At 49.9% G+C, this 27775-nt stretch overlaps 2 protein-coding genes across 3 annotated transcripts in view; one reads left to right on the plus strand and one right to left on the minus strand.

Moving 5' to 3' along the window:
- The window catches only part of TIMP3 (TIMP metallopeptidase inhibitor 3), a 52823-nt gene extending 28496 nt beyond the window's left edge, over positions 1-24327 (plus strand). Inside the window, exons 2-5 of the mRNA XM_069491719.1 lie at positions 13639-13721; positions 21657-21768; positions 22389-22510; positions 23563-24327. Of these exons, the coding sequence (XP_069347820.1) occupies positions 13639-13721; positions 21657-21768; positions 22389-22510; positions 23563-23760 (515 nt within the window). The 3' untranslated portion in view covers positions 23761-24327. The remainder of the gene's footprint in view (positions 1-13638; positions 13722-21656; positions 21769-22388; positions 22511-23562) is intronic.
- Positions 1-27775, minus strand: part of SYN3 (synapsin III) — a 377990-nt gene that overhangs the window by 244884 nt on the left and 105331 nt on the right. The gene's annotated exons all lie outside the window — the stretch shown is intronic.

Raw genomic sequence — 27775 nt, forward strand, 5'->3', positions numbered from 1 at the left:
AGAGTAGGTAGAGTTATTTATTAAGTCACTTCAAAGTTGGGAGACAGAGTTTGTGTTGGAAATACTAGAGGTTTTTTATTGTTTTTTAAATTTTATTTTATTATGATAACACTTCAGATGAGATCTACCCTCTTCATAAATTTTTAAGACTAGAAGTTTTTAATGCATGACGGTGAAGTCTTAAGCTGCCCTACCACCAGTCCGAAGATCTCAAGCAGGGAAGGTGAAATCTCAACTTTGTATAGGGATCGGTGACCCCTGGGAAATTTGCATTTGTCCCCTGCCAAAGCCATTAGAGAGTGAGCCTGGGAAGTTGGGGGGACCTGGAACCATGTCATAGGTGGGGAGGGACCATCCAAATCTAGGAAAATATTTATCCTGGAGATGATTTAGGGAACATGACGATGCTCTTCAAATATCTTGTTTTGTGTAAGCCCAAGATATCAACTAGTTGGGAGAAGGCCACAGAGCTGGGAGGCAGTACAAAGGAGAATTTTCCTACAGAAATTGGCTTGATGTGGAACAGTTTGACTTAGGTCACAGATGGTTGCACACTGGGCAGGTTAACCCTGGATGGGAGGAAGATGTTCAGAGGAGGTTACACAGAGTGACCCGGGAGGTCTGACCCCACCTAGAGTCTGTGGCCTGTGAAACGTGCGTGGGACCTGCATGAGGTCCAGAAACCCACTGCACTGTGGTTAAACACCTGCTTCTGGAAGGCCAGGTACGACCCAGCGACAAAGCGCAGGGGCTCCAGAGTCAGGCTGCTGGATGGGCGTGCTGGGTCCACCACCACCTCGTTAGATGATCTCGGGAGAGTCACTTACACTCCACGCGCCTCAGTTTCTACAGGTTGGGGCTAATGGCAGCACTAACTTTACAGGGCCTTACTGAGACTCAGAGGGGATAATCCCTGGGAAGCATTTAGTACCCATCACGCATATAAATGCTCAAGACGATGGCACTTACTGTTAACAACAGTGTGATAATTAGCACCATGACTGATGGTACCAGGATCCTTGACCTCTTGCTTTTCGTGTCAGTGTTTGGCCAAATGTGTTCATCCCTGATGCTCACATTGCTCATTCTCTGAGAGCGTTGGCATATCATGGAAAACGTATCCCAATTTGCTCTGTTTATTCCAGCTGGGAGCATCTGGAAGCATCTGGGAGCAATGATTCGGGGAGTGCTTCAGGGACTAGCTGAGCCACCTTTTCACAGGAGCCTCCCATGGGCAGGCAGAGTCAGAAGCTTTGGGTCACATGCGGTCACTGGTCACTTATGCAAAACGCTGCCAGCCTTCAGATGTGCAGGGGAGGTGGTGGGGGAGGTGGCTTGTGCTGTGTATGCTTTGCAGATGCTTTGTGGTGTGGCGGTTGGCCTGGAGGGCTCCCAGTGTCCAGCGGCAGGGCTGTGGTCAGGCATGTGAAGTTTACCATGACAGCCCTCCTTCAAAGAGTGCAGCCAGACTCTGGGGAGAGGTGCGCTCTGGGTGGCCCATGAACCAGAAAACATGACTCCAGTCTGGTACAGGGTGCCATCCCAGCAGCTTCAGAGGGATCTGCCCGAGGTCCAGTAACCACTAGATCCACAAACAGATCCCATCTGTGGGACGGTCCTAAGTCCTCCATTCAAGCTCATATCTGTCACCCAGGGAACTGGACGTTTGCCTGGGTTCTTTTCTCCAGCCAGGGTCTTCACAGTCCTCAGCCATGTGACCTGCCAGGCTCAGTCTGGCTTTTGTGCCCTCGCTCATGCTATTTCCACTGCCCAGACCATCTTCCTCTTTGCTTTCCATGATCAGAACCCTACACGCCCTTCTAGGTCTGTGCACAGCAGTGGAATTGGCCTTGGAAAGTTGCAGCTAGACACAGTGAGTGAAAGAGCCTCTCAGTTTGGGAAGGGGGAGTGACAGACTCCTCTCAGGAAGCAATCAATAGGTGCCAACTAGATACAGGGAGTGAAAGAGCCTCTCAGTATTGGAAGGGGGAGTGACAGACTCCTCTCAGGAAGCAATCAATAGGTGCCAAGATGGAAAAGACACATTGTTTCCCCCAGCAACCATTTATTGAGCACCTAGTATGTTCCAGGCACTGTATGAGATGTTGGGAATATAAGGGCGAGGAAAGCAAGACATAATCCTGGCATAACTTAGTAAGTGTGTATGTGGGGTGGGGAGGGGAAGAGGATAAGACATTATTTAAATTAATGCACAAACATATACTTACAAGCTGGGACCCATTTAAATATATATATATATGTGTGTGTGTGTGTATAAATAAAACGGGAGTACTGTTTAAGTCTGATGGGGGTGGTTAGGGAAGGCTTCATCTGAGGAACTGTCCTTTGAATTGAAATGTGAAGGATAAATGGCAGTTGCTAGGTAAAAGGGAGCAGAAGAGGGTCCCATGAAGAGAGGATGGCATGTGCAAAGGCCCTGAGGCCTTGCAGCTGAGCAGAGTTAGACTGGGGCTACAGATCAGATGTCCAGATCTGTTTCCCCCTTGCCAGTCTTTTTGGTCCTAAGGCCTGTGGTCCCTGTCCCCAAACCATGGGGCTTCAGGTCGATTACTGGACTTCGTTTTCTTTCTATACGCAGTGCAAATAATGCTACAGATTCTGCAAGTTAGTTTTAAGGATTAGCTATGCTATTCATAAGGTGTGTCTGTCTCGTACACAGTTGTGTATCTGCTGCCCGACACAGTGCCTGGCGCGTGGTAGGCCCTCAGGAAGTATTTACTGAGTGAATAAGAGGTCCAGGCATCGTGGATTGCATAGAGAAGGTGTTTACCTGGCGGGTGGTCTTTTTTCCTACATCCATGACACCATCTCCCCATCACACTGCCAGACCAGGGCAGGTTGGTCAGAAATAACAGGGGTTGGCTTTATAATGCTGCCATTACTCACTTTCACCAAAGAGGGCAGTGGTTAGCATTCTTCACCTATTTATTTTATTTAAAATAGAGGTGTCCTTAAAAGGACTTGGATCTTGTCTCTCCTCCACACCCTCAGTGTTAGCTATTTCTGATAACTGTCTTAGGGCTTGAAGACCTACAGTTTGGGCTTGTTTTTCTCATACCTGTTTCTCCCTGAGTGTTCACTACCTGGGTGCCGTGGTTGTGAGCTGGTGGGGAGGGTCTGAGTAAGCCTGGGCAGGAAACACCTGCTTTTAATGGGACCCTCTGAGCTATGTCCACAGGGTGTCCATAGCCTTCCTGGGTGAAGCTCATGGAAGTTAAAGGTGAGAGAAGCCTAGACTATTTTAAAAGCCACCCAAAGGGGTAAGTTCCAGGCATACCAGCGTGTCCTTGGCATCTGTGCTGTATAGACTCCAGAGAGAGAGCAGACGTTGCTGCTTGTTCAAACCACAACAAAGGCTCCTACCCTTTCCCAGAGCTTTTTGGGAACAGATTTGCTGCTGGTCTGCAACGGCGGCATCTGCAGGTCTGGTGTACAAAAGAGGCTGAACGGTGGTCCTGTGCCTACACCTATCCCAGAGTCCCTCGGGTCTCCCAGCACACAAAATCCCAATTAGGAGAAAAATAAAATGCTACAGACAGCTCCTGAGACGTTGCCAGCTGTTCTGATTTCACAAATGACCCGACCTGAAAGCTGGACGTTCTGAGAACTGTTCGAGGGCACGGCATTTTTCTGGGCACTGCTTCAAAGGGGCTGCGGTTGAAGACCATACTGCTATTCTGGTGGCCACTTGTGTGGGATAAAGTTTCCCATGGGCCCCTGGGGAGGGGCTGGAGCCCTCGCAGGGGGTAGGGGGTGGTCTGAGCCCCGCTCGTCGAGTGCATCTGACCCCCGAGTGGGCTTGAGCTTTGGAGAGGTCAGTGTGCGTCCTGGACTCTGTCCCATCAGAGCACAGCGCAGATGACCAGCCAAAACACCAAGGCAAAGCTGCTCCAACAGGGTAACGGGTTTGAGAGGAGGGAGGGTACAGGGGGAGACAGAGGTACCTTCGATCTTAACTTTGAGCATCAGAGATGGGATGAGAACTGGAACAAGACCATTTGTGCGTCTGAGGCAGGTGAGACCCAGGCTTGTTTCTAAGGGTTTCTCGAGGCTCTGGGGGCCTCCTGTCAGCCAACTGTTCTGGCACCCATTTGGGAACAAGCTTTCCTAAGGGCTGAGGGCAGGGACAAAGTGATACGTCATCATCGCTGGCCTCAAGGAGAAGAAACCCACCTGAGAAATGGCACTGCCCCATGTGGGAGCAAGACCCAACCCACAGCTGGGCATCCCCACCCACGTCTCGGGTTTCCCCTTCCCCTGCCTCTTGTCGCAGCTGTTTTCTGTTGCTCTATCGGGCTGGACTGCCCAGCCTCCAGGCCTTTGCCTCTGCTCCTTCCTCTACCAGAGGCCCCTTCCTTCCTCGCGGCTGACTCGGGTGACCTCTCAGACCCCAGTCTCCCTCCAGCACCTCCAGCCTGGCCAGGTGTCTGCAGCGTGCTCCTGGCTCTCCCGACAACCGCCTATCTTCTGATCTCTTAATATTGAAATAAGGTTCTTAGCGTTAAGAACAGTGTCTACCTGCTTACTGCTGAATCCCCGAGATGTGGCACAGGGTCTGAGATGCATAGTTCCTCAAATACGTCTGAATAAATAGTGCATGAGTGAATACATTAATTTCAAGTACACTTGATAGAAGAACAACAAGAACAACAACAGCAGCAAAACAAAAACAAAAACAAACAAGCAAATGACAAATATCGTGGCAGAGAGGGGCACGGGGTGGGGAGATGGGGCCTGAAGCAGCAGCCTGCCCTGCCTGTCACATTTCCCAGGGTGACTGCAGGGGACCAGGGCAGCTGGAGGCCAGGGGCCTGCAGAGGGGTCAGCAGTCTAGGAAGGAGAGCCCTAGGCGGGGACTCCCTGGGGCTAATTTTGTTGTCGCCACTGACTTCCTTTAGGATGTTGAGCCTTGGGTTGGTTGAGTCTGGGTTGATGTCCTTCCACAGAGACATCAAGTTCACTGGTGTCTCCTGTAACAGGATCCTGTGACTCATCTGTCTTTGGGTGTGCATCCTCAATAGTGGGGAACAGGGTCCCTCTCTGTCCTCTCAGATCCCATTTTTACTTGCCACCTCCTTTTCTGGATAACCTTTGGGAACTAGGACTCCTGACCCACCACTCCAAGAGGATAAATAGGAAACTGTCCTTGTCTTTCTTTACGATATTATCTTTGATTCCCTTCCCCAGCCTCATTCATTCATTCAACAAACAATTTTGGGAACCCCACATTCTAGGCTCTATGCCAGGTGCTGGAGTCCCAGATACTGTCCCCGCCATCTGGTAATTAGTGATGCTAGTGAGCACTCAAGGAACTGATCACTCAAGAAGAACATGTGCTGGAGGAAAGAGAGGGAAGCCAAGCAGCAGAGAGGTGGATTAGCTTGGCCGGGGGCAGGCAGAAGGCTTCCTGGAGGAGGTGGCGTTTCTGCTGGCTGGGTCTTGCAGGAAGACACATGTGTGGGCAGATGCACAGGGAGGAAAGGATTCTCATGGAGGCAAGAGGCATCCCAGGACAGGTCAGTGTGGTGAGGGGACACTGGCTGGGGAGCTGGGAGCTTTGGAGTGGTAAGACTTGAGGTGGAGTCCCAACCCTGGAGAGCCATGTACATCGCTAGCCATGCAGAATAATCCTGTAGTTGCTGCGAACCCAAGGGAGGCTTTGGTGGGGCTGGAAGTGGGGGTTGTGGATCCCGTTTGTTCCTGGGAGGATGTGGGGGGCTTATGGGAGAAGGACTGTATTTCCCACTGTCTGTCCTTTGGGGTGCTGGCATTCCTCACCTGACAGCCTTTGTGGAGTAAAAGCCTCAGTGATTCTAATAATGCTTGGTGACCACTTTGGGGCAGCCACCTTTCTGGACCCTTAGAAATCCAGACCAGGTGCACCATCGCCCTTCTGAGGTGCCAGGTCCTCACTGCCCAGGTAAGTCAGCCCTGGGACTTCCGCTCTGTCCTGAGCCAAATGAGGCGTCTCTTTCTCCCAAATTGTTGGTGGCCCCAGGAAGAAACCGAGAGTGGCTGACTTTAAAAGCAGTTAGGAATGAAATGCATTCATCCCAAGTCTGTGCCTAGGTCGTGACTCTTACATTTTATCTTTTAATATGTAAAATTGAGGTCATCACATAAAACATGAAAGCGGGAGTAGGATGCAGATTTTGTTTTGTGTTCTTTTTGGGTAATCGCAACGTTCCAGGCAACTTGACCTTTCTGGGCCTGTGTTCCCTTCCTCCCCTCTCCGGCCTCTTCATTTCATATACAACAGACGTCAGTGGGGCCCCTGAGCGCTTCCTGGACGGCTCGGGCAGAAAGCCAGCGTGCTTACAAGGTGGGGAGAGCCAGGAGCCCGCGCCGCCCCCAGCCCCTTCCCGTGAGGCCCAGGACAGAGCATCCCTGGACGGGCTTGCCCGGGGGACCCCAGAGCACAAGGCAGGCACTGAGACACAGGAGTCTCTGGGCAGGGAGGTTTTAATATCCTCCAGTTTTAATAGCTTTCCCTGAGATGGAAACTTGGGTTGAAATGATTTGCAGCTTTCCAGATTTTTTGAGTGTGTGTGTATTTGGGTTTATTTTTAGCCGCAGGCGTTCATTTCTTGCCAAAAAACCTGCTTAAATAAAACCGAGATTAATATTTTTACTTAACGGAAAGAGTTAGTCAGGACAGGCTTTGAACTAGAGCCTCCTTATCTTGATTGGGAATGCATTTTAACGGTCTGGCCTTGGGTTTGACATCAACAAAAAGGGCCTTTGAAACTGACAAGAGAGAAGGGCCCTGGGGGACCAGGGAAGGAGGCAGGAAGAGCCTGTTTGTGAGACTTCTCTGCGGAGAGCACCTCCTCACTCAGGCTGCCTACTGCCCCCCATCCCCGTGGTCTCTGGGGTCATCTTCCTGGCTGGAAGGGAGGGACGTAGGCCCTGGCCTGGCTCCACGACGGCTGTGCTGCTGCCTCCTTTCCAGCTGCTAGCCGTACCTTCTTCCCACCCAGCTCTGGTCCAGACTTCTGCTTCCTCTGGGTTCAGATGCAGCAAACCGAGTCTCTTCTGCAGGATGGGCTAAGGCGCAGATCTGATGTCACCTCCAGGCGGTTCTCTGATATCCCTCCCCAGAGACAGACTTCACCTCCTCTTCATGCCATACTGGCTCTTTATTTTTGCCCATAACGCTGTGCCATATTTTAATGTCACGGCCTGTGCCTGTCTCTCTTACCTCTGGTCTCTGAGTTCCTGGGGGCCTCATCTATCTCCATGTCTCCCTAAGCCCAGCATAGTACTCAATTAGTGGCTGTTGAACAGATGTTTATCTGGCCCTATGAACGGAGAGAATTGCTCTTGGCCCCTTTCGATGGAATAAGGCTCAGGAAGATTTGGTCTTTTGCCAGAGTTTACACAGGAGAGTTATTTATCTATTTTTTAATCACCCTCCGTGTGTGAGGCACGTGATACATGGAATCACATTGAGCTTCATGTGTTCAGCACTGCCCCGTTTACTCTGGCTACAGCACTTGGGAAAACAGAGAACCTGCCCTCACAAGGCTTGCATTGCAGTGGGGAGAGATGATCGATATAGAAGGAAGTGAACATATGACGTGTCAGGTGCTGGCCAGTGTCAGATCGAGGCCAGCGAGGGTCGAGGGCCTGCAGGGTGGGGAGGGATGTGCCGGCATCAGGGAAGGCCCCTGACCAGGTGATATTTGCAACAAATGGAGGAATGTCCAGTGAAGAAAGAGTGTTCCAGCCAAGGGAACTGCCGGGGTAAAGGCCCAGAGGGTACATTTGGGGCGCTAGGGTGCTGGGGTACCGGCGTGGAGCGAGTTGCTGTTTCCCAGATGGAGAAGGCCGTAGGAGGCCTGTTATCACTGCTGGACGGGTTGAATTTGAGATGTCTTATTAGACTTGCAGGAGTGAATGTAGACTAAATATAGACTTTTAGGTATATGAGTTAAAGGTCATGGGAGTTCTAGGTTGCGGGTTGCAAAGACGTAGCAGGCGTCAGTTGTACTGATGGGGTGCAAGCCCACAGCTGGATGGAAACAGCAGGGGGACGGAGCACCCACAAGCATCGAGAAGGTCGTGGGTGACCTTGACCAGAGCCGCTTTGGTGGAGTGGGGGAAGGGCTGAGGTCACTGCAGGACCCCTTCAAGGTTGGTAGTTGTCCCCCACAACTCAGCCACTGGGGTGGAAAGTGACTTGCCCAACATCACACAGGGATGGGGCAGTCACTTTATCCAGACCCACATGTTCCGGGTTTTCTTGGTCTGGCTTTTCAGCTTCTGAGTCTTTTCAGAGGCATTTTGGGGTTTGCGGTTGTGGTGACCGATATTCTGGGCACTGAGGAACCCAGTCGGGGCAGGCCCCTCAGGCCTCTGCCCTCCACCTAATTCTAAGGCCCTTCCCTCCAGCGTGGACAGCATCAAAGGGCCCCCAAAGAGGCAGCAGATATTTGAGGAGGAACTTGAAAAGGGTCACTGTAGGAAGGTGACAAAGATCATATAGGGACGAGGAAATGCTGAATCACAAGAATCTTTTTGGGTCCCCCTTGCTGTTGTCCTCTGATTGGTAAATTTAGGAATCTACAAGTAATCACCCCCAGCAAGATAACAGTGTATCATCCGGTTAGCTTCGGGGTTACACAGTGCCTTTTGACGGAGACATTGTCTCCTGTTAATTAATCAGTCTAATTAACCTCAGACCCCTAGTGTTGGGAGAAACCTTAGGGATCCTGTGGTTTTGTGGTTTCTAAGTTATTCTTTTTTCCTTCCAAGAAAGCCTTGCTGGGGAGCGCAATATGCTCGGCAGATGATACACTGTTGTCGCCGCTGGTGATTACTTGTGGATTGTTACTGCTAATCGGAGGCCGTGTGTGGGTGGTTGGGAAGGGCCACGGCGCAGTGGTTAAGGGGTGGTGGGGCTGTTGGGGACTTATCGGGGGTCCTCCTCTGATCCGTCCTCCTCTGATCCTCACAGGGCTGCATGGGCGGGGGAGGTGCAGTAAAATTATGAACTGTTTTGCAATCAGCACGAAGCCTATGTAAAGGATTTTAGGAAGTCTGCTCTCCTGGGGGAAGGTTTTAGGCAGCCTTGCTTTCCTCTCTTTGTCACCCTATAGGGAGGAAGTGACTGTCAGACAAGCTGGGTTGCAGGGACCCCTCTCTCCTCCTTTTGCTGTGCATCCAGGGTGTGGGCATCATTCTAGCCCTTCCAGATCCCTCTTTTCCTCCAAGTCCAGCCCCAAGAAGACAGGTGAGCCCACAGTCCAGGCTTTTCCGTCTACCTAGATCCTGCCTGCTGGGGTCCTAGTCAGAACAGCCCTTTCCCTGGGGTTGACACAGTGACTTCTGCTTTGGGAGAAACTCAGCCTACCTGCTGGTCAGGTGTGCCTTACTTATCCTCGCTGTCCTTCTAAACACCATACCTTAAACCAGCAAAATCACTGCACAGGGTGTCTGGAGAGTCAGGAGTGGGGGAGTGTTCCTGTGTGTGTGTGTGGTGATAACGGCGGTGTCTCGCCCGCTGGGTAGCTGAGTCAGCTTCTACACCATGCAGACAATTTTACTGCTCTTGCCTGGGTGCTAAGATGGGCAGAACCTGGAGTGTGAGTTAGTGGCCATTAACTAGTTAAGGGATCTTGGATCCCCAAACCAGCCGCACTGCAGCATTGTTGCTCCAGCCTTCCAGCCCCACCCCCCCATCGGGTCAGGGTAGAAAGATCTGGATTTGGTTGATGGTTGGATGGGGAACGGAAGGAGAGGGAGCGAGGCAGGGCCAGCCCAATGCTGTCTTGACGTCCCCCTCTGAATACACTGACGAGCGGCAGATGTGCGGTTCCTGGAGACACAGCAGTAAGCCGCCCTGGAAACTGAGTCCCACTGGCTGTGGGAGTGGTTCTTTGTCGGAAATCTGTGCTGCTGTGGTCCACACTGCTAGAGGTGGAGGTGAGGGGGGCAGCACAGCTACAGTTTTGGAAAGGGTGGGCCTTGCTGGCTTTGTTTGTGTGAGCTCTCACAAGCCCTCTCCCTAAGCAAATACTCAAGGGAAGAAAAGATAGACCTTTACACCTGGATCCTCAGGTATGCAATAGATTTAAGAGAGCCCCGTGTATATTTACAGATCTGTGTGCCAATTATATAAGCACACGCATCCTGGTTAGTGTCTTCTTAGACACTTTTAAGTTAAAATACTGTTGATTTCTTAATCTGTTCCTTGTTTCCTCTTTTGACCTCCCTACCCGAGAAGCCCACGTTCCCTTCCCAAGGGCAAAAGAGACAGCAGAGGGACGAGAGAGGCCCAGAGGCTGAGATGCAGGCGGAGCCACAACCTGCCTTCTCTGACCGGTGCTTCTGTACCTGGGAGATCAGTCCTCTGGCCATGAACTTCTAAACCCTGTCTCCCCACCAGGCTGCAATCTGTGGAAGCAGGAAACGGGACTTCTATTTCTTGTTGTCACCCCTCTCTCCAGCACCCAACCCAATGTTCCAGACACCAACCTAGTTCACGCCCGTGTTGGTTTAGCTGCCAGAGGACACTGGGTAGACGGTGTGGAGGCCACGCTCTGGCATGGACGGGAATAAAGAAAACCTGTGTCCAGCCCGGCCCCTTGGTACAGCTGGCTTCCAGCCACCACGGCAAGGTGGAGGGAGCGGCCAGACGTGCTGCCAGCTCCCAGTTTGGAAACCGTCTTCTGTTGTTGCTGGAGAACCATGACCGCCCCCACGTCCCTTCCTCCCCGTGGCCCCTGGGCCAGCGAATGCCTCGGGAGAACCCTCATTGCCAAACGGGAAAGTACAGAATAGCACACTTTTAAATCACAGAGGAGAGACTGGAGCAAATAAAGACGTATTAATTCACAAACCAAATAGGCCGATTTGGGGCTGGCCGGCAATTTTACTGTGGAAGGACTTTGTGAATCTATTTTGGAGGGCAGAATGTTATTTAATTTTAGCTCAGTTTAGTGAAGTTTTTTGTTTCTATAAGGAAAACACTGGCGTGGCCTCTACACTGGGCCATCTCTGCCTCAGTCTCTCTGGGCCCGACCACGACCTTGTTTGGCTGGTCCTGGTGGGCCACTCTGGGGTCTCAGGTGGGTGATGGGATGGGACAGGTACCTGTGATGGAGAGGCACCCTGGCCCCTACAACACCGCCTGCACTTGTTCTGACCGCTTCATTTGTCCTCCCCCACCTGTCCCTGAAATTGTGCAAGGCCAGAATATTTTGACGAGCTTGCCTTTCTTCTCATCCTAGGGACAGCTCCCAGGCCTTAGTTTTCAGTGCATCTTAGATGCCCCAGGATGGACAAATAACGGCAGAAGTCAGGGTCGTGGTGGGAGTACTTACAACAGGGTAGCAAGCACATGGGGCTTGGGAAGGACCACACACTGTTCTCAGTGCTTGTGCTTAATCCTCACAGCAACTTTATGAGGCACTGCTATCATCATTCCTATTTTATAGATTAGGCAGCTAAGGCACAGAGAGGTTGAGTAACTTCCCTAGGGTCACACAGCTCTAGCACAGGGATTTGCACCCAGACAGCCAGGCTGTTCAATGCTATGCCCTGTTGCTGCTCCACTGGTAAGAAGTGCATCACATATAAGCCATGTGAGAGGCATGGGGCTAAGAAAGCCACAGGGATTTAAGAAGAAAGAGCCCTGGTGAGACCACACAGTAATGGTGGAACTCAAACTCCTATGTAGCTTCCTGACTACAAAAACATACTCTTTTTGCTAAACTATCTCCAGATGAAAAGGTTCCAAGCTCAGGCCATTTCAGGGTAAGGAAGGAGTTGGCTGGCTGTATTTTCAGAAGCTTCCAGAAGGGGCAGCTTCAGGGGGCAGGTCTGCTTCTGACATCTTATGTCTAAATCAAGTCAAGCCATTTTTGAGCCAGCATGTTGCTATTTAAAGGAATCCCTTTTGCCTTCCCCGCCCCCTCCCAAGGCCAGGACTCACTCCCTAGTTTACCTTCTGCGTTAATGAAGCAGAAAAGATGGGGCCAAGTCAATTCAGGAAGAATCAATAGTCACGTCCTGGCAGACGTGCCTCTGCCCAGCAGCTAGGCTGTTGCAACCTGCCTGTGGGAGTGAACACAGAGGAAGTCGTCCCCAGGGCCTCCGGGGGGATGGCCCGCCGCCGAGGATGCTGTTGCATAGCGAGACACAGAGGTGGGTGCAGAGTCTGGAGGGTGACTGGCCTGGGTCGTGCCAGCCTCCCATTTTGTACAGCAGACTTGGAAACAGCACTCGCCTCCTCCCAATTTGAGCTGCCTCAGCTAAAGCGCCACCGTTGCCAGTGGACTCCGTGTTTTGCCATCCCTGGCAAGGAAGGTCTGAAGGGGCCATTGATTCATCTGAGTCCTGACTTCACGTCTGACTGGAAGGGCAGGATCCAAGCCCATGTGGGGAGAAGCAGGACAGAATCCAGGAGCGATGGGGAAATGGGGAATTGATTCTCAGTAAAGGGTTTTTTTTTTTTTTTTTTTTTTAAAGAAGAGATTCGAGTCAAAGAATTGGGAAACATAGTGGGACATCCACAATGGGGGAGGATAATGGAGCTACCAGAATGGGGGTGTGTGTGTGTAAAGGATATTCTGTTTAACAAGCATTTATTGGGCATCTACTCCTTTTTGGGCTAAGTGAAACTTGAGATAGGAAAGAGTGACTGGATCTCGGAGGTGGAAGGTTCAATTTGCACAAGCAAGACCCATTCCCTTCCTGTCAAGGTCCTAGCATGGGAGCGTCCAGCCCCCCTTGGTGGAGACACTGTCTGCCCCGCAGCAGGCCCCGCTGCCTTTTGTTGCTAGTTCTTGTCATTAGATGATGTTTTCTTTGGTTGAGCCAATGAATGTTACTCTCTGCAATTTCCAGTTTTCGTTTTCAAGACCTATCCGTCTGCTCCTCCCCGTGCCAGTTTTACGCAAACTTGAAGACAGCTTTCGGGTGCTGCTTCTTCACATTAAATAGAAAGAGAAGACAGCCTCAGCCTCTTACAATCTCAAAGCCAATTCCTCTCTTCTTTGTGTTCCTGCTGCATGTGGTAAATGCCTCTCTTTCAGCCCTCGACGCACCGGGTTTGATTATTTTCATACTCAGAGTCAACTGATATTTCCTGAGCAACTCCTTTCTGCCAGATGTTGTAGCAGGAAACTTCGTAAGATCTTTTGCTTAATCCTCATTCCAATTCCCTGATGGAGGTAGAGTTATACCCTCTTTACAGATGAGAAAATCGAGGCTCAGAAAGAGGAAGTGGCTTCACTTCTTGATCAGTTTCCTTATCTATATAATGTGGGTGCTCATACTGCCCTTGGAAGGCAGTTGAGAGGAGTAAATAAGTGAAATGTACTATTGCACATAGTAGGTGTACAATAAATGAGAGCTGTTTTTATTGTACTAATCTTTGGGGTAATTAACTTGACTGGTGGCTGCTTCTCTTTATCCTCCAACCTCCCTCTCACCCCAGTGTCCCTAGAATTCCCACTCTTACAAACATAGTCATCTATTCAAGCTGCCTCCATGGGAAGAGAGCAATTCCAGGCACTGTGGGGGCCAGCATGCCCACCCAGAGGTGCTGTTCCCAGCGTGGCTCAGGCCTTCGTAACCTCCTCCCCCGTCTCTGTCTTGCTCTCTCTGCAGTGATCCGGGCCAAGGTGGTGGGGAAGAAGCTGGTGAAGGAGGGGCCCTTTGGCACGCTGGTCTACACCATCAAGCAGATGAAGGTGAGTGACATCATCGGCCTGGCTCCAGGAGGGTTTCTGGGGTTTTGCCAGAAGAGTCCTGGCCAAGGGAGGCAAAGTAGGTTGGAACTGGGATGTGTGTTTGCTCAGTGTCTAAGCCCCAGCCAGACCCAGCCCTCTGCCTGCTGCAGGGGGAGCTGCTGAGGCAGCAGAAAGGGATGGGCAGGGAGGGGGGATGGGCTGCTCTGTCCCCGAGCCAGCGCAGGTGAAGTTGCTCAGTGGCATTTGTCAGGAGGCTGAGCTCTGGAAACAGACGGGACACGGCCTTGTTACCCGGTAACCTTGAGACCTTGGTCGAGTCACTGCCCCTCTCTGGGCTCTGGTCTTCCCAATAGTAAAACGAGGATGGGACTAGCTAGATCACCTCTATGAGCTCTTCCGAGCTCTGACTTTCTGGGATTCAATGATGCCTACAGGTCTCGTGCAGTCCTTGAGGTCACCACATAGGTTTGTACCCCTCAGATCTTTGCATTAACCTGTGCTGATCACAGGAACTTTATCCCGAGGTAGAAACTACACCTTCTTTCCCTATCTTCCCAGCTCTGATTGTCTTTTTGCAACCTAGCTAGTTAGCAACGTTTACTAAACATAGTCATAGGGTTAAACATATCACCGAGCATATAAAGCTTATGAAGCACATTCAGGAAGTATGCCTTGAGAAAAAGAACATCAGATTTGCAATCTAGAGAACCCACACCCTCATCTCGGCTTCATTCCTAAATGGCCCATTAACCTTGGCTGCAGCCCTTTTCCTGAGCCTCAGAGTTGCCATCTGTTAACGGTGCAGGCTTGGGCTTGCTGCCCCTAACGGCCCTTCCAGCCCCAGCATTCAGAGTACCCTGGAACACTGGCAGTGTTTCTTGCATGCAGGAGCTGGTGGTGGGTGCTGGAAGGCTGTACTTCTGTTAGCCCAGCAGAGAGGATTGGGCTTCACCTTGAATAACTCAGCAACTGGTCTCTCACCCTGCCTTTGTAGGGACCTCCCTATGTGCAGAGCTCTGTGCCAGGAGCCAGGATGGCTATGAGGGAGAGAGGGTTTCTCCCTTGGGAACTATAGTCAGGTAGGGAGAGAAAAGACATGGGTGTGACTCATCAGAAGTTCAATACGAGATGTGCTCAGGTCCAAGAGAACCATCCAGCCTTTTGCTCATGTTTGCATCCGCAGCAATTAGGGTGGGATCTAGCATGGAACAGGGACGTGGTGACTACTTATCCATCTAATGGGGTGATGAGGGCAGACCCCATGGCCTGAAAACTCCCCAGCGGAGACAAGCCCTAATACCCAGGTAGAACTGAGTAGGGGACTGACAGCCCACGAGTGGTACCTGGCCATCCCGGAGACTGAGCGCCAGGCTTCATTGTTCCTGTGTCCTAAGGCCTGAGGCTAGATGGACTCATTTTGTGAAACCTGTTGCTTTGGATTCAATTTTGGAAACATCCACAGCCTTCTGGTTATGTAATGTCCAGAGTCAGCCCTGGCCAGTTGCCCTTGGCTGCCTAAGCTTGGTCATGAGACCAGCTTATGTCTTCAGACAGCCCTGGGGAGAGAAGAATGGGCAGAGAGGGGCCAGAAAGAGGAACAACAACCCCAAAATCCCACTTTGCAACCTCTGGCAGTCAGCGAGGGAATGCCAAAGCATATTAGACCAAAGCAGAAGTTCAGAAAACACATTCAGCCGCCTGCTCTGGAGCAGTCCTCATTAGGAGACACTGTGGCCGGCAGAGAGCTGCGAGGGAAATAGCTGGGAGGTGGCAGTTCCTAACCTTGCTCAGCTCCCCTCCTGCCATCGGGGCCTGGGGACCAGGGTGGCCAGAGGCCCTTCCTGTGGGCAGAGTCCCATTGCCCCCTTGCTGGTGTCAGACCAGCCGTAGGGGGTGGCTGCTTAGAGACCGAAAGCATTTGCTCACCCCTCAGCGCCAGAGCCTGCACTCCCACACCCCACCCCAGCCCCGGCTGGAGGGCTCAGGCTTTCCACTCACCATCCTTCCCCGAGGGTCACGGTGCTGGGCATTAGGTGGAAAATCCTTCGTTTTACTTCTGACAAAGGCTCAAAGGGGAAATGACTTGCCCGGAGTCATGCATTTAATTAAGGGCTAATCTGGTCCCCAAACTGAGGCATTGGGATTCCTTCCCAGTCCTGTGTTCTTTACTCCCCAAATCTCCCTGCCATCTTCCTTTAATCATCAACAACTATCTAATGCCTTTTATTCACTCTGACCCCTCTACCGGCCCAGTGTCATGACCCATAGAACTGCTCAGTGCCCTTCTATCCAGAGAGGGCGCTGCTCACTTCCAGGTGCTGGCCTGAAAGGAGAAGCAGGAGTCTGTCCATCTGTCCTCCCAGCCCTCCCCCGCTTTCTGTGCTTAGCACTGTGCTATGAGCTGTGGATACGAAGATACTGCTGTTCTCATTAGGATAAGACTCCATATGAGTAACATTTCCTGTGTTTGCTGTGCACCGGGCATTCTGCTAAGCCTTCGCATAGATCAGTCCTTACACTAACACGGTGGTATAGATCCACCTTCCTCTATTTGACAGCTGAGGCAACCGAGATTTGGAAGGTTACACAGCAGTCAAGATCATATGGCTAGAAAGTGGCAAGCCCGCGCAAAAGTCTAGAGCCTTTGCCTACAAGGCGATAACAGAGCAGTGGAGCACCTGCTTTTGGGGCTGCCCTCACCCCATCTGTATCTAGTTCCCCCAGGGAACAAAAAGAGCTTTGTTGGGTTGTCATCCCACAGCAGCACAGCTCTTGACTTGCAACATCCTGCAAAGGGTGTATCAGAAAAATCTTTGTAGGGAGGAAAGGGGAGAGGCCAGAGAGGCAAGCCTGCATGAGTTTTGGCACTGGTCCCTGGGAGGCTTTGTTCTAGCAGATTAGAGAGTCTACCCCATAGAGTCAGATGGGGTGAGCACGGGCTCCCTTAGAGCAGGACTAAAGGAACTTGGAGAACCCAAGAATCCGAGCCGCCCTGTCTGGCCTCTCTCTTCTCTCACTGATGACAGGCAGGCAGACCTTCTCCCATCTGCTGACTCCAGAGCCTCCGATCCATCTCCCAGGCACACCTTGAGTATGCAGAGACCCATGGGTGGGTGTGTGAGGGGGCAAGGGTGTTAGAATGTTGAGGGAGCTCATCGCAAACCCAAACTTGGAGATTATCTGGGGCTGAGCCCCTAGGCTGTGGTGCAAAGGTGGAAATTTCCAGAACTGTCCACTTTAATCTGTGGGGACCTTATCTCCCATCAGGACCATGAGAAAGTGGTCCACTGTGCCAGGAGCTGCTGTTTGTGCAGTGAGGACATGCTCTCAGGCTGGCTACAAGGGACAGCACGTAGGGGACATTATGTCCCAGCTGGGAGGGTCCCATAGGGTGACCCCTTGGCCATGTGCTTTGCATGTCCTGACTGTAGGCAGGACAGATCTGCCAGGCTGTTGGAATGCTTAGCTTCTGGGGACTTCCTCCTGCAGTGGTTTGTCTAATCACATGAGCAATGGCAGAGTCTTGCCTGTGAAGCTCCAGCTGGAATCCCCCTGACCCCCCAGCCCAAGGGAACCATGCTCCTCTTCCCAATGCCTGTGACTCTTCATAGTTCCAGATTCATCTAGCTCTCTGCAGAGACTGACTCCGTGTTCACATGCCCCGCCTCCCCAGCTCTGCAAGAGAAAGAACATGCACTTGGTTTCTCAGTCAGGTACCTAGTGTCTGCAGACCTCAGTAGCTTGGTCTGTAAATAAGCTGTGAGTTTAAATGAGTCCAAGATGCAAACCAGCACCCAGAACAATGGTGATCTTTGGTAAGCATGCAAGAAGTATTTGACATAAATACCAACAACTTCGTGTTGTCAATGTAGAGTGAAGACCAGACATTTCTTTAGAAATATACCAATGCCCCCAGACTTAGAAACTTTTTTCTTACATTATTTGTCCCTTCACCCCACAGGAAGCTAACTTCTTGGAACTTTGTGCAGATAACTACCAAGAAGAGGGCCTAGAGGTGTGTAGAATCTAGCTGGAAAAGAACAGCTTATGTCTGAAGTTCCAAACAAGCTTTAACTACTTTTGCTAAGAGATGAGGATAGGCAAAGGTGGTTAGGAAGAAGGGAACCAAACCCTTTTCTCCTCTCCTCATGAATTTTAGTGTAACTGGTTTTAAGCTAACCTTTACTGAATGCTGTGTGCCAAGTGCTATTCTCAGTCATTGAATTCCCAAAAACCTCTGTGAAGTAACTTTTCCCCATTTCACAGATGAAGAAAGTGAGGCCCAAAGTGGTCTCAATGACTAATAAATGGCAAAAGCAAGATTCAAACTCTGGGCGTTGGTCTCCAGAACCTGGATTTACTACTTATCTTCCAAGAGGATTAGTTTACCTCTTGATCACCTCTAACATCTTTTCCAACTCTGAGATTCTCTGATTTTCTGATTTCAGGACATTATAAACTTCTTATAACCCTCCTGAATGTGTCAGACCAATTCTAGATCTCTATGATTGCAGATATAATGATACTTTTAGGATTGATATGTAGATCAAGGTAGGATTATTATAAAGAAAAGACAACTAAATGAGTAAATCTACCTTTACGATATTGCTCTTTTCAGAACTAACCCCAAAATGCAACACTGTGCTTATCAGACCCAGTCATCTATAATGTGTCAAAATTTCGACTCTGTGTGCAAGTGCTAGGAGCAATGTTTAAACACAATTTCTGCAAACTTAAAAGTAGCAGTGATGCCCAACTGATTTCAACGAGTTCTTACAGAGAAGCTCAAGGGACTGCTGGACTCTAAACAGGAGCTTGATTTTCACCCATAAAACAGGGGGGTGTCAAGGGGAAAGACTGACGCAGAAGGAACTGAGGTTCCAATGGACTGGGACCAAAAGACTGAAGAGTGAGCACTTAGTTTGAAGTATTTGCCAAAACCTCAAGGATCGCCCACACAAAAATAAGTCACTCGGCACAGAAGTAAGTGCAAGGGATGTTCTTCGAAGGCCACGCTCGATGGCATGCCTACAGTGGCACTCTTAAACATGTTCCTGTTAAAGCCGGAAAGGCACCCTTCATCACTGAGGAAGTCATCATCATCACCTGACACGCCCCCACTCCCCCATGCATAATTGGATACCAAGTGTGGACAGCGTTTCTCAAAGCACTTGCCTACATGTCCTTGCTCAGCTGGCAAGCCCTGGGGAGACAAGGGGTTCAGGAGGGGAGACCCTTTGAGTCAATCAGAACAGTGTGCCCCTCAAACAAGGCAGAGGCCCACAAACTCTGTAGGCCCAAAAGACTGCTTTATGATGTAAAGGTCCTCGTGGACCACCTATGCCCACCAACTAGTTGCCACTTAAAAAAAGATGAGGAGAAAAACCCAGCTCACAGCCCGAATGGGAGGCATTTAGATGAGACACCAACAAAGTAATGTCTGGCTTTGTATTAATTACCATAAATAGGCCGGGTGCAGTGGCTCATGTCTGTAATCCTAGCACTCTGGGAGGCCAAGGTGAGAGGACTGCTTGAGCTCAGGAGTTCGAGACCGGCCTTAGCATCAGCAAGACCCTGTCTCTACTAAAAATAGAAAAATTAGCTGCATGTCATGGCACACACCTGTAGTCCCAACTACTCAGGAGGCTAAGGCAGGAGAATCACTTGAGCCCACACAGGAGTTTGAGCTATGACAATACCATTGTACTATACCCAGGGTGACAGAGTGAGACTCTGTCTGAAAAAAAAAAAAAAAATTACCATAAGTAAATTAACAATGCATGCCAGGAACGAAAGTAGAGACATGGTCCTATTGTAAATCCCTGGGACAGGCCCAGAGAGCACCAGTGGTCCAGGGCCTACGTACTCCGAGAACTCGGTGATAATGGAATTGGGCAACACCTTGACGCCCCGTCCTACTCTTCCCAGATCGCACAGTGAACAGCGTTGGCCTGGAAGATCTGGGCCTGTGTGATGCTTGTGGACTTGACCTAGAATCACAAAGTGAATGCAGCCTCTGGCACGTTGACACCAGTGACTCCGAACACCTGCTGATAGGTGTGGCATAGTAGCCAGAGATGGAAATGGCATCTGCCTTCATCACAGGCCCTTGCTCATACTCTCCTGAGGCTGCAATGGGAGCTGTCCTAGGATCGGGGTTAGGAACATGGGCTCTGAAGGCAGATTTCCCTGCTTAGAATCCTTGCTCTGCCATGTCCCAGCTGTGTGGCCTTAGACAAGCCACTTAACCTGCTTGTGCTCAGGCTCCTCATCTACAAAATATGTGTAATAGTTCCTGCCTCTTAGGCCTGTCATGGGGATTAATGGGTTAATAGAGCTGGGTTTCTCAACCTCCATACTATTGACATTTGGGGCCAGACAATTCATTGTTTTGGGGGCTGTCTTATGTATTAGCAATATCCCTACCCTCTACTCACTGTTGTGACAACCAAAAATGTTTCCAGACATTGCCAAATATTCCACATGCTTCCTAGGTGTGCAAAATTACCTCCAGTTATGAACCGCCATATTAGATTATGTTGTAGATAAAATGACCCATATCAGCAATTTCTTATGGTTCCACCTAATAATTGTCAAATATTCAGTTAAAAATCTTGGAATTTTGTAGATGTGTTTACATGCTTCATCTGGGGTAAAGGATCCTGGTGCCTTCAGCGGATGCTCAGGATAATGAAAACATGGAGAATGCCGAGCCCGAGGTTGGCTTTCAACAGCCAAGCAGAATTTCCGGAAAAGGGGTTACCAATATCTACCTCCTAGGGTCTTGTAAAGATATTGTGAGGGGGACGTGAGTGAGAATGCTTTTGTACTCTGAAAAGTGTCAGAGAGATGTCATGAGAATGCTGGCTGGCTGTTCTTGCGGAGCTCAGGGCCTGAGGTTGACAAAGTGGGAGGATCCTTGTCACAGCGACCTCTTTGGATTTTTGAAGAGATGTTGGGATGTGAGAAGTGTGAGCTGGAGGAGTGCTAAGGGAAGTTGGAATGGCAGGGTGCAGCCGGCTGGACAGGAGTGTTTCTCTGGGAAGGCACCAACCTGGCTAGACAAAGGACAGGTGGCCTCAGCTGGGGTGAAGGGGGCCCTGGGGTGGGTAGGTCAGTGATCAGCCACTCGATGGCTGAGTAGGGGAACCAAACCAGATTCCCTCAGACCAAATGGCAGTATGCTTTCTAGACATGGGCCTCCTCTCATGTGTTCCTTTTATTTTATTTGATTGATACATAATATATGAACACATTTTTGGGATACATGTGATATTTTGATATTTTCATATAATGTGTAATAATAAAATCAGGGTATTTGGGATATCCATAACCTTAAATCTTTATCTTTCCTTTATGCTGAAAGCATTTGAATTATTCTTTACAAGTTATTTTGAAATATATAATAATTATTCACTGTATTCACTCTACTGGTTTATTGAACACTAGGTTTTCCATCTACCTGTATTTTTGCACCCATTAATCAGCCTCTCTTCTCCGCCCCACCATGCTTCCCAGCTTCTAGTAACCACCATACTTCTTTAGCTGCATGAGATCCACTTTCTTAGCTCCCACATATGAGTGACAACATGCAGCACTTGTCTTCCTGTATCTGACTAATTTCACTTAACATAATGACCTCCAGTTCCATCCATGTTGCTGCACATGACAAGATTTCATTATTTTTATGGCTGAATCATCATATTCCATTGTGTACATACACATTTTGTTTATCCATGCATCCACTGATAGGTACTTGGGTTGATTCCACATTTTGTCTGTTGTGAATAGTGCTGCAATAAACATGGGAGTGCAGATATCTCTTCAATATATTGGTTTCCTTTCTTTTGGATGCACACCCAGTAGTGGGATTGCTGGATCCTACAGGTGTCCAAAGTGGAAAGGAAGAAGTCACAATGTTGCTTTTACCCACAGATGTACCGAGGCTTCACCAAGATGCCCCACGTGCAGTACATCCACACGGAAGCTTCCGAGAGTCTCTGTGGCCTTAAGCTGGAGGTCAACAAGTACCAGTACCTGCTGACAGGTAATGGCCAACTCTAGCATCCAAGCCAGGGCTTGGCCACTGGCCAAATGTGTCCACTGTTTCTTCACTTTAGCAGAACAGATAAGGACACTTGCCAAGTGTCCATTTAAATTGTACGGAGTCTTTAAGGTTGAATCCGTCTAGCTTGCCTAGGGCTAAGAGCTTGAGGCTCCTACACTCGGGCTGGGTTTTAGTCTTAGCTCCACTACTGCCTCTGTGGAGGAAATCTCCTAATTTTGTAGTTTCTCAGCTTTACTATAAATGAAAAGGGATTGCCTATTCCTCTCTACCTCATGGTCAACCTACTAGGTCTGTCTTTGAAAGTTATCCACCTTTAGGTATTCAGTGTGGTAAAGGAAAAAGCAAAACCAAAAACCATCATGCGGGGAGCAAAGAGCTGGTCTCTAGTGCTAGTTCCAGGACTTAATGGCTTTGGGACCTTCGACAGATCGCGTAAGCTAGCTTCATTATCCTCATCTGGAAAACGGGGCTACAGTCCGTCTTAAAAGGTGCTGGGTCTGCAAGGCCTAAGTGGGAGTGCGGCAGGTGTGAATTCTTTCCCTCCTGGCTGTGCTCAGGACAGAATAACTCTCCCCTTGTCGGGGTCTTGCCTCCTCCAGGCCGTGTCTATGACGGCAAGATGTACACGGGGCTGTGCAACTTCGTGGAGCGGTGGGACCAGCTCACCCTCTCCCAGCGCAAGGGCCTCAACTATCGGTATCACCTGGGCTGTAACTGCAAGGTAAGCCCTGGGGTTGGGGGAGGGAGGGTTCCTGCTGTGTTGGGTGTCAGCCCACATGTGTTGGGCCAGGATGGAAGGGCACGTCCGAGCAGATGGGCACATCTGAGCAGAGGTGCTAAGAAAGGTTGTCCCCAGGCTGGGCAGTGAAGAAGGCAGGGGAAGAATGCCCTTCTGCTGTAATCTGCTGCCTCCGCAATGCCCCCTTGGCAGCTGCTGGGCCACAAGGGTTCTTAGTGTCCCTGGCCCCTGCCCGCAATTCAAGGCTGTAGCAGGTACAGGATCCGTACACTGGCAGGTTCGGCCAAGTGGTCCCCAAGTGGGCTCACTCTGGCGGCTGACTCGTTGGCGGCCCCCACCCCAGGTGGGCGAGCTGGTGCAGGACTGCTGATCCCAGATGCTGCAGAAGGTCTCTCTTCCACCAGGCCCAACCCCTTTACAAGTACAGGGCCAAGGCACAGCCTTCCTGCTGTGGGTCGGAGTTGGGCCATTCTCTTACTTAATCTTCAGAACCACCCTATGTGGCTTTAATTACTGCTACTCCCATTTTTACAAATGAAGAGAGGCTCGGAGAGTTTAAGTGCCTAGCCCGAGGTTGCACAGCTTGCCTAGTCTGGTTTCCAACCTAGAGCAGCGGGACTCCAAAGTGTATGCTTTCATCTTTCTAATTCCTCAGTTCCCTAAAACAGCTGAGATCTCCCATCCTTGCCAGTTACCATTTGAGCAGGACAAGTCCTCTCAAATGTCTAATTCTGCCACTGACTGGCTATGTGACCTGGAGCAAGTTACTTAACCTCTCTGAGCCTCTATTTCTTTATCTGTAAAAAGGAGATAAAACTGTTATGAGAATATATGGGAATAACACAGAAGCACTTGGCAGAATGTCTGGTACACAGAAGGTGCCCAGTGAATGTTAGCTAGTGTCATGTGTATTATCATCACTAAGAGGCCAAAAGGGCTCCCCCGGCAGTGGACCCAGAGGCTGAATCTTGGTCACGCAGCGTCAGGCACACCCTGGCAGAACCCACCGACCGCTGGCTGTTATCTAATTGCAGATCAAGTCCTGCTACTACCTGCCTTGCTTTGTCACCTCCAAGAACGAGTGTCTCTGGACCGACATGCTCTCCAACTTCGGCTACCCTGGCTACCAGTCCAAACACTACGCTTGCATCCGGCAGAAGGGCGGCTACTGCAGCTGGTACCGAGGATGGGCCCCCCCGGACAAAAGCATCATCAACGCCACAGACCCCTGAGCGCCAGACCCTGCCCACCTCACTTCCCTCCCTTCCCGCTGAGCTTCCCTCGGACACTAACTCTTCCCAGATGATGACAATGAAATTAGTGCCTGTTTTCTCGCAAATTTAGCACTTCGAACACTTAAAGAAAAGTCTATGCTGTCATATGGGGTTTATTTGGAACTATCCTCCTGGCCCCACCCTACCCATTCTTTTTGGTTTTGACATCACTCATTTCCACCTGGGAATTTCTGGTGCCATGCCAGAAAGAACGAGGTATGCATACTCCTTCTTCTTCGTGATAATATAATCTCTATTTTTTTAGGAAAACAAAAAGCGAAAAACTACCCCCTTCGGGCATTGTAATACCTACCCCTCTTTCTTCTTCCTCATCCCCACTCCCCTCTGCCCTTCTCCTCCATCCCAGTACTTAAAGGACCCAGACAAGGAAGCTGCTGAGAGGCCAGCTGTTTCAGGATCAGTCAGGGGCAGCACGCAGACAGACCCAAGGTGTGTGAAGGAAAGATCTTGTACACCGAGGAGCTGCCACTGCATGTCCCCAGCAGGCTGTGGCTATCTGTGTCTGCATGTCAGAGCGAGGGAGGGACGGAAGAAACCCGCCAGAGAGGGTCGGAGATGACACAGCACACACACAGTTTCTCCAGCCCAGTGATGCTTGGGTTGACCAGATACTTCTGGGTCTGGAACAAGCAGCCCAGGCCTTGCTAACAGAGCTTTCTTAGTTGGTGAAGACTGAAACACCTGCCTGAGGTCAAGAGGCAATTTGCCTCCCGTGTACAAAAGCTCAGGTGAAAGACTGAGATGAATGTCTTTCCTCTCCCCGCCTCCCACAAGATTTCCTCCTGGAAACCTCTTTGGTAGATGTGGCCGGGAGCTTGCCTTTATGTAAATTGGAGAAGTACACGCACCATACACTATCCACAGATATAGCCAAGTAGATTTGGGTAGAGAATACTATTTCCAAAGTAGTGTTTAGCTCACCTAGGGGGATGTGTTTGTATACACATCTGCATATACCCACACGGGGACATAAGCTAATTTTGTTTTTTTTATAGGACACAGAATTCTGTTCAATGCTGTTAAATACGCCAATAGTTTAATCTCTTCTATTTTGTTGTCGTTGCTTGTTTGAAGAACATCATGACATTCCAAGTTGACTTTTTTTTTTCATTGTAATTAAAATTTGAAATTCTGAACACCTTTGGCACCCTCTCTTCCCCATAACTGGGGTCACCTGACCTCTGTCCCTGTCCTCTTCTCCTGCTTCCTGTTTGGGGCCTTCATTTAACTGCCTTACTGGCTGGCTTGGCTCAGACAGCAGATGAGAGTCGGTTGGGTTGCGGGTCTGGGTACAGAGGGGACAGCTGCAGAGTGCCCTGCCGTGGCTAGATGGCCATCGCTCCTGGGTTTGGAGACAGCTTGTTCCCCGTTCCCCAGCTCACTGGTGGGCAAATGCCACCTCCTGAGGTCCTCACCTCATGGAACTGAAATGGTCGGCCACTAGGGAAGCCTGACTCTGCAATCAGCTATAAGGTTTTTGTTGTGTTTTATGAAATAAAACTATAATATAAATTCTCTTATTAAATGAAATTATTTTAAGTTTTAGTGTCAAAAGTGAGGTGCCCAGAGTGGGTGATAATGTATATTTTATAGAGCTGGAGATGATTGGATGGGGTCATTTAACATGACTGCTCTCTGTCTCTTTTTTCAGATTATGGGGTATTCATCCTCTGTTAGCATTCATATCTTCAGCTCATTCCACTTTAGGAAACAGAGCTGCCAATTGAAACAGGAGAAGTGGAAAAGGAGACATAGCCAACACATTGTAGTGTCTTACACACACACACAAATGCCCAGGCAAGGTGTTTGGCAGAACCCCAGAGCAGGAAGGCAGTGCAGGCGTCAGGCTTCCTTAGGATCGATTGCGTTCCCCTGTGCCTGTCCCATTGTGGTCACACCATTTGGCAGAGCGGGAGATGGGAGCAGAAGGAGCTGAGGCCAGCAGGCCAGTGGTTTTAAAGGGATGAGCCCAGACTTGGTGTTTTGGGATTGTCTTTATTTCAACCTCAAAGTCTCGCAAGGTGGAGTCCCTGCCCAGCCCGCGCAAGTGCCCTCCTGCAAGTGGACGCCGGCATCTCCTCTGTGAGGCATCTGGCCGTTCTCCGGCCCTGGTGTGTGGTCACCCCCACTCACATAAAGAGGGACTTGGGGTGAAGCCTGAGCACAAGGCACCTGAAGTTTCCCTGCACAGTAGCTAAGTCAGAACCACAGCCCCATCTGTTAGGCCTTGGAGAGCAGGTCCTGGGCAAAGGAGGGTCTTTGGCGAAGCGATGTGGTCAGAGGGCGGTTTTTGAGCTTTCTATAAGCTATAGCTTTGTTTATTTCACCTGTTCACTTACTGTATAATTTAAAGTCATTTATGTAGCTGAGACACTTCCGTATTTCAATCATATCGTGAACGTTTTATTTTGCTAAATCTTGTGTCATGTGTAGGCTGTAATATGTGTACATTGTGTTTAAGAGAAAAAGAAAAACAGAAACCCACATGCCGCCATTTTCCTGAATCAAATTCTACAGTGGAATGGAGAGTAAAATACTTCTGCGGGGCAGGTGGCTAGACTGGCGATCAGGAGAACCAGCAGGGTCTGGTTACTGAGGCTCCCCCAGCCTTGTCCTTGTTGGGATCCCCATGGTTCAAGGAGTAGGAATGAAGGAGATTGGAAAAAATGGAAAGTCCGTTCATATCCTTGCTCTGTATCTACTGGCCCTGGGTAGTCTGCTACTCACTCTCATTCCCTTTCCCCTCAAGACCCTTTGACCACCCAACTGGGAAGCCATGATTTCTTCAACAAACCCAAGGCCATGGGAGCTGTGATTCCAAGTTCTTTCTGGCTTCTTTGGGCATCGTTTCTGCCTCCCAATCAAGGAAGCCCCACACCCAGGCTCTCGCCTCTCAGGCCAGTGCTCTGACATTGCCAGGGGAGGTAAGACTAGGAAACCCCCCCCCCCCCCCCCCCCCCCCCCCCCCCCCGGTCCCAGACCTGCCTCCTGGTGGTTGAGCTATAGCCACAGGCACCATTTGTCACACCATGATGCTTGGACAATTGAAGAAACAAATGACTTATTGAAATAGCTCTGTCTAGGAGCCACTGGGGCCCCAGAAGATCCTGCCCTTCTCTGCCCTGGCTGTTCCCCTCATCTTGTGCATGACGAGCAACATTGTGGATTAGCCCAAGGTAGTACCCAAGTGTTTGGCTCCTGGCTGCCTAAAGTAAAAATATCACTAGAGTATTTTCATCAGAGAGAAACATTATAAAAATCTAATGGCAAAAGCAAAACAAAATGGGGGAGCGTAAGGCAGGTGGATATCATATCAATAACTTCCCAATTGGCTCTTTGGAAGTGAGAGGAAAGGAAGAACTTAGAGAATGGTTTATGTTTTGGGGTGAGGGGCATCTTAGATTCTCCTGTGGCCCCAACTTTCCCTGTAGCCAGTCTGCTGTCCTGAAACCCAGAAGTGATGGAGAGAAACCAACCAGAGAAAACCCTGTCTAGAAGGAATGTATTTGTTGCTAAATTTTGTAGCACTGTTTACAGTTTTCCTCCATGTTATTTATGAATTTTATATTCCGTGAATGTATATTGTCTTGTAATGTTGCATAATGTTCACTTTTTATAGTGTGTCCTTTATTCTAAACAGTAAAGTGGTTTTATTTCTATCACGCATCTGCTGGCTCTTGCCTTGTTGTGTCCTGATGGTCATAGGGGGTTACATAGACACCAGAGGGCCTTGATGTCTGTCCTGCTGCCCCAATTCCAGGCCTGTGCACACTCCCTCTCCTACCTGCTTCTACAGCCTGGACCCCCACCCCAGTCCTTTTCCCTTGGCAGGAGGAACTTCAGGAGAGGTAGCCTAGATTTCCTCTTGGCTGCTAATCCAGCCCCGACCTTGATCCTGGACTCTGTTGCCAGAGTTCTTCACAGTTCTACAAGATCTGGATTCTCTATCCAA

The sequence above is a fragment of the Eulemur rufifrons genome, chromosome 16 (assembly GCF_041146395.1).
Source record: "Eulemur rufifrons isolate Redbay chromosome 16, OSU_ERuf_1, whole genome shotgun sequence".
Taxonomy (NCBI): Eukaryota; Metazoa; Chordata; class Mammalia; order Primates; family Lemuridae; genus Eulemur; species Eulemur rufifrons.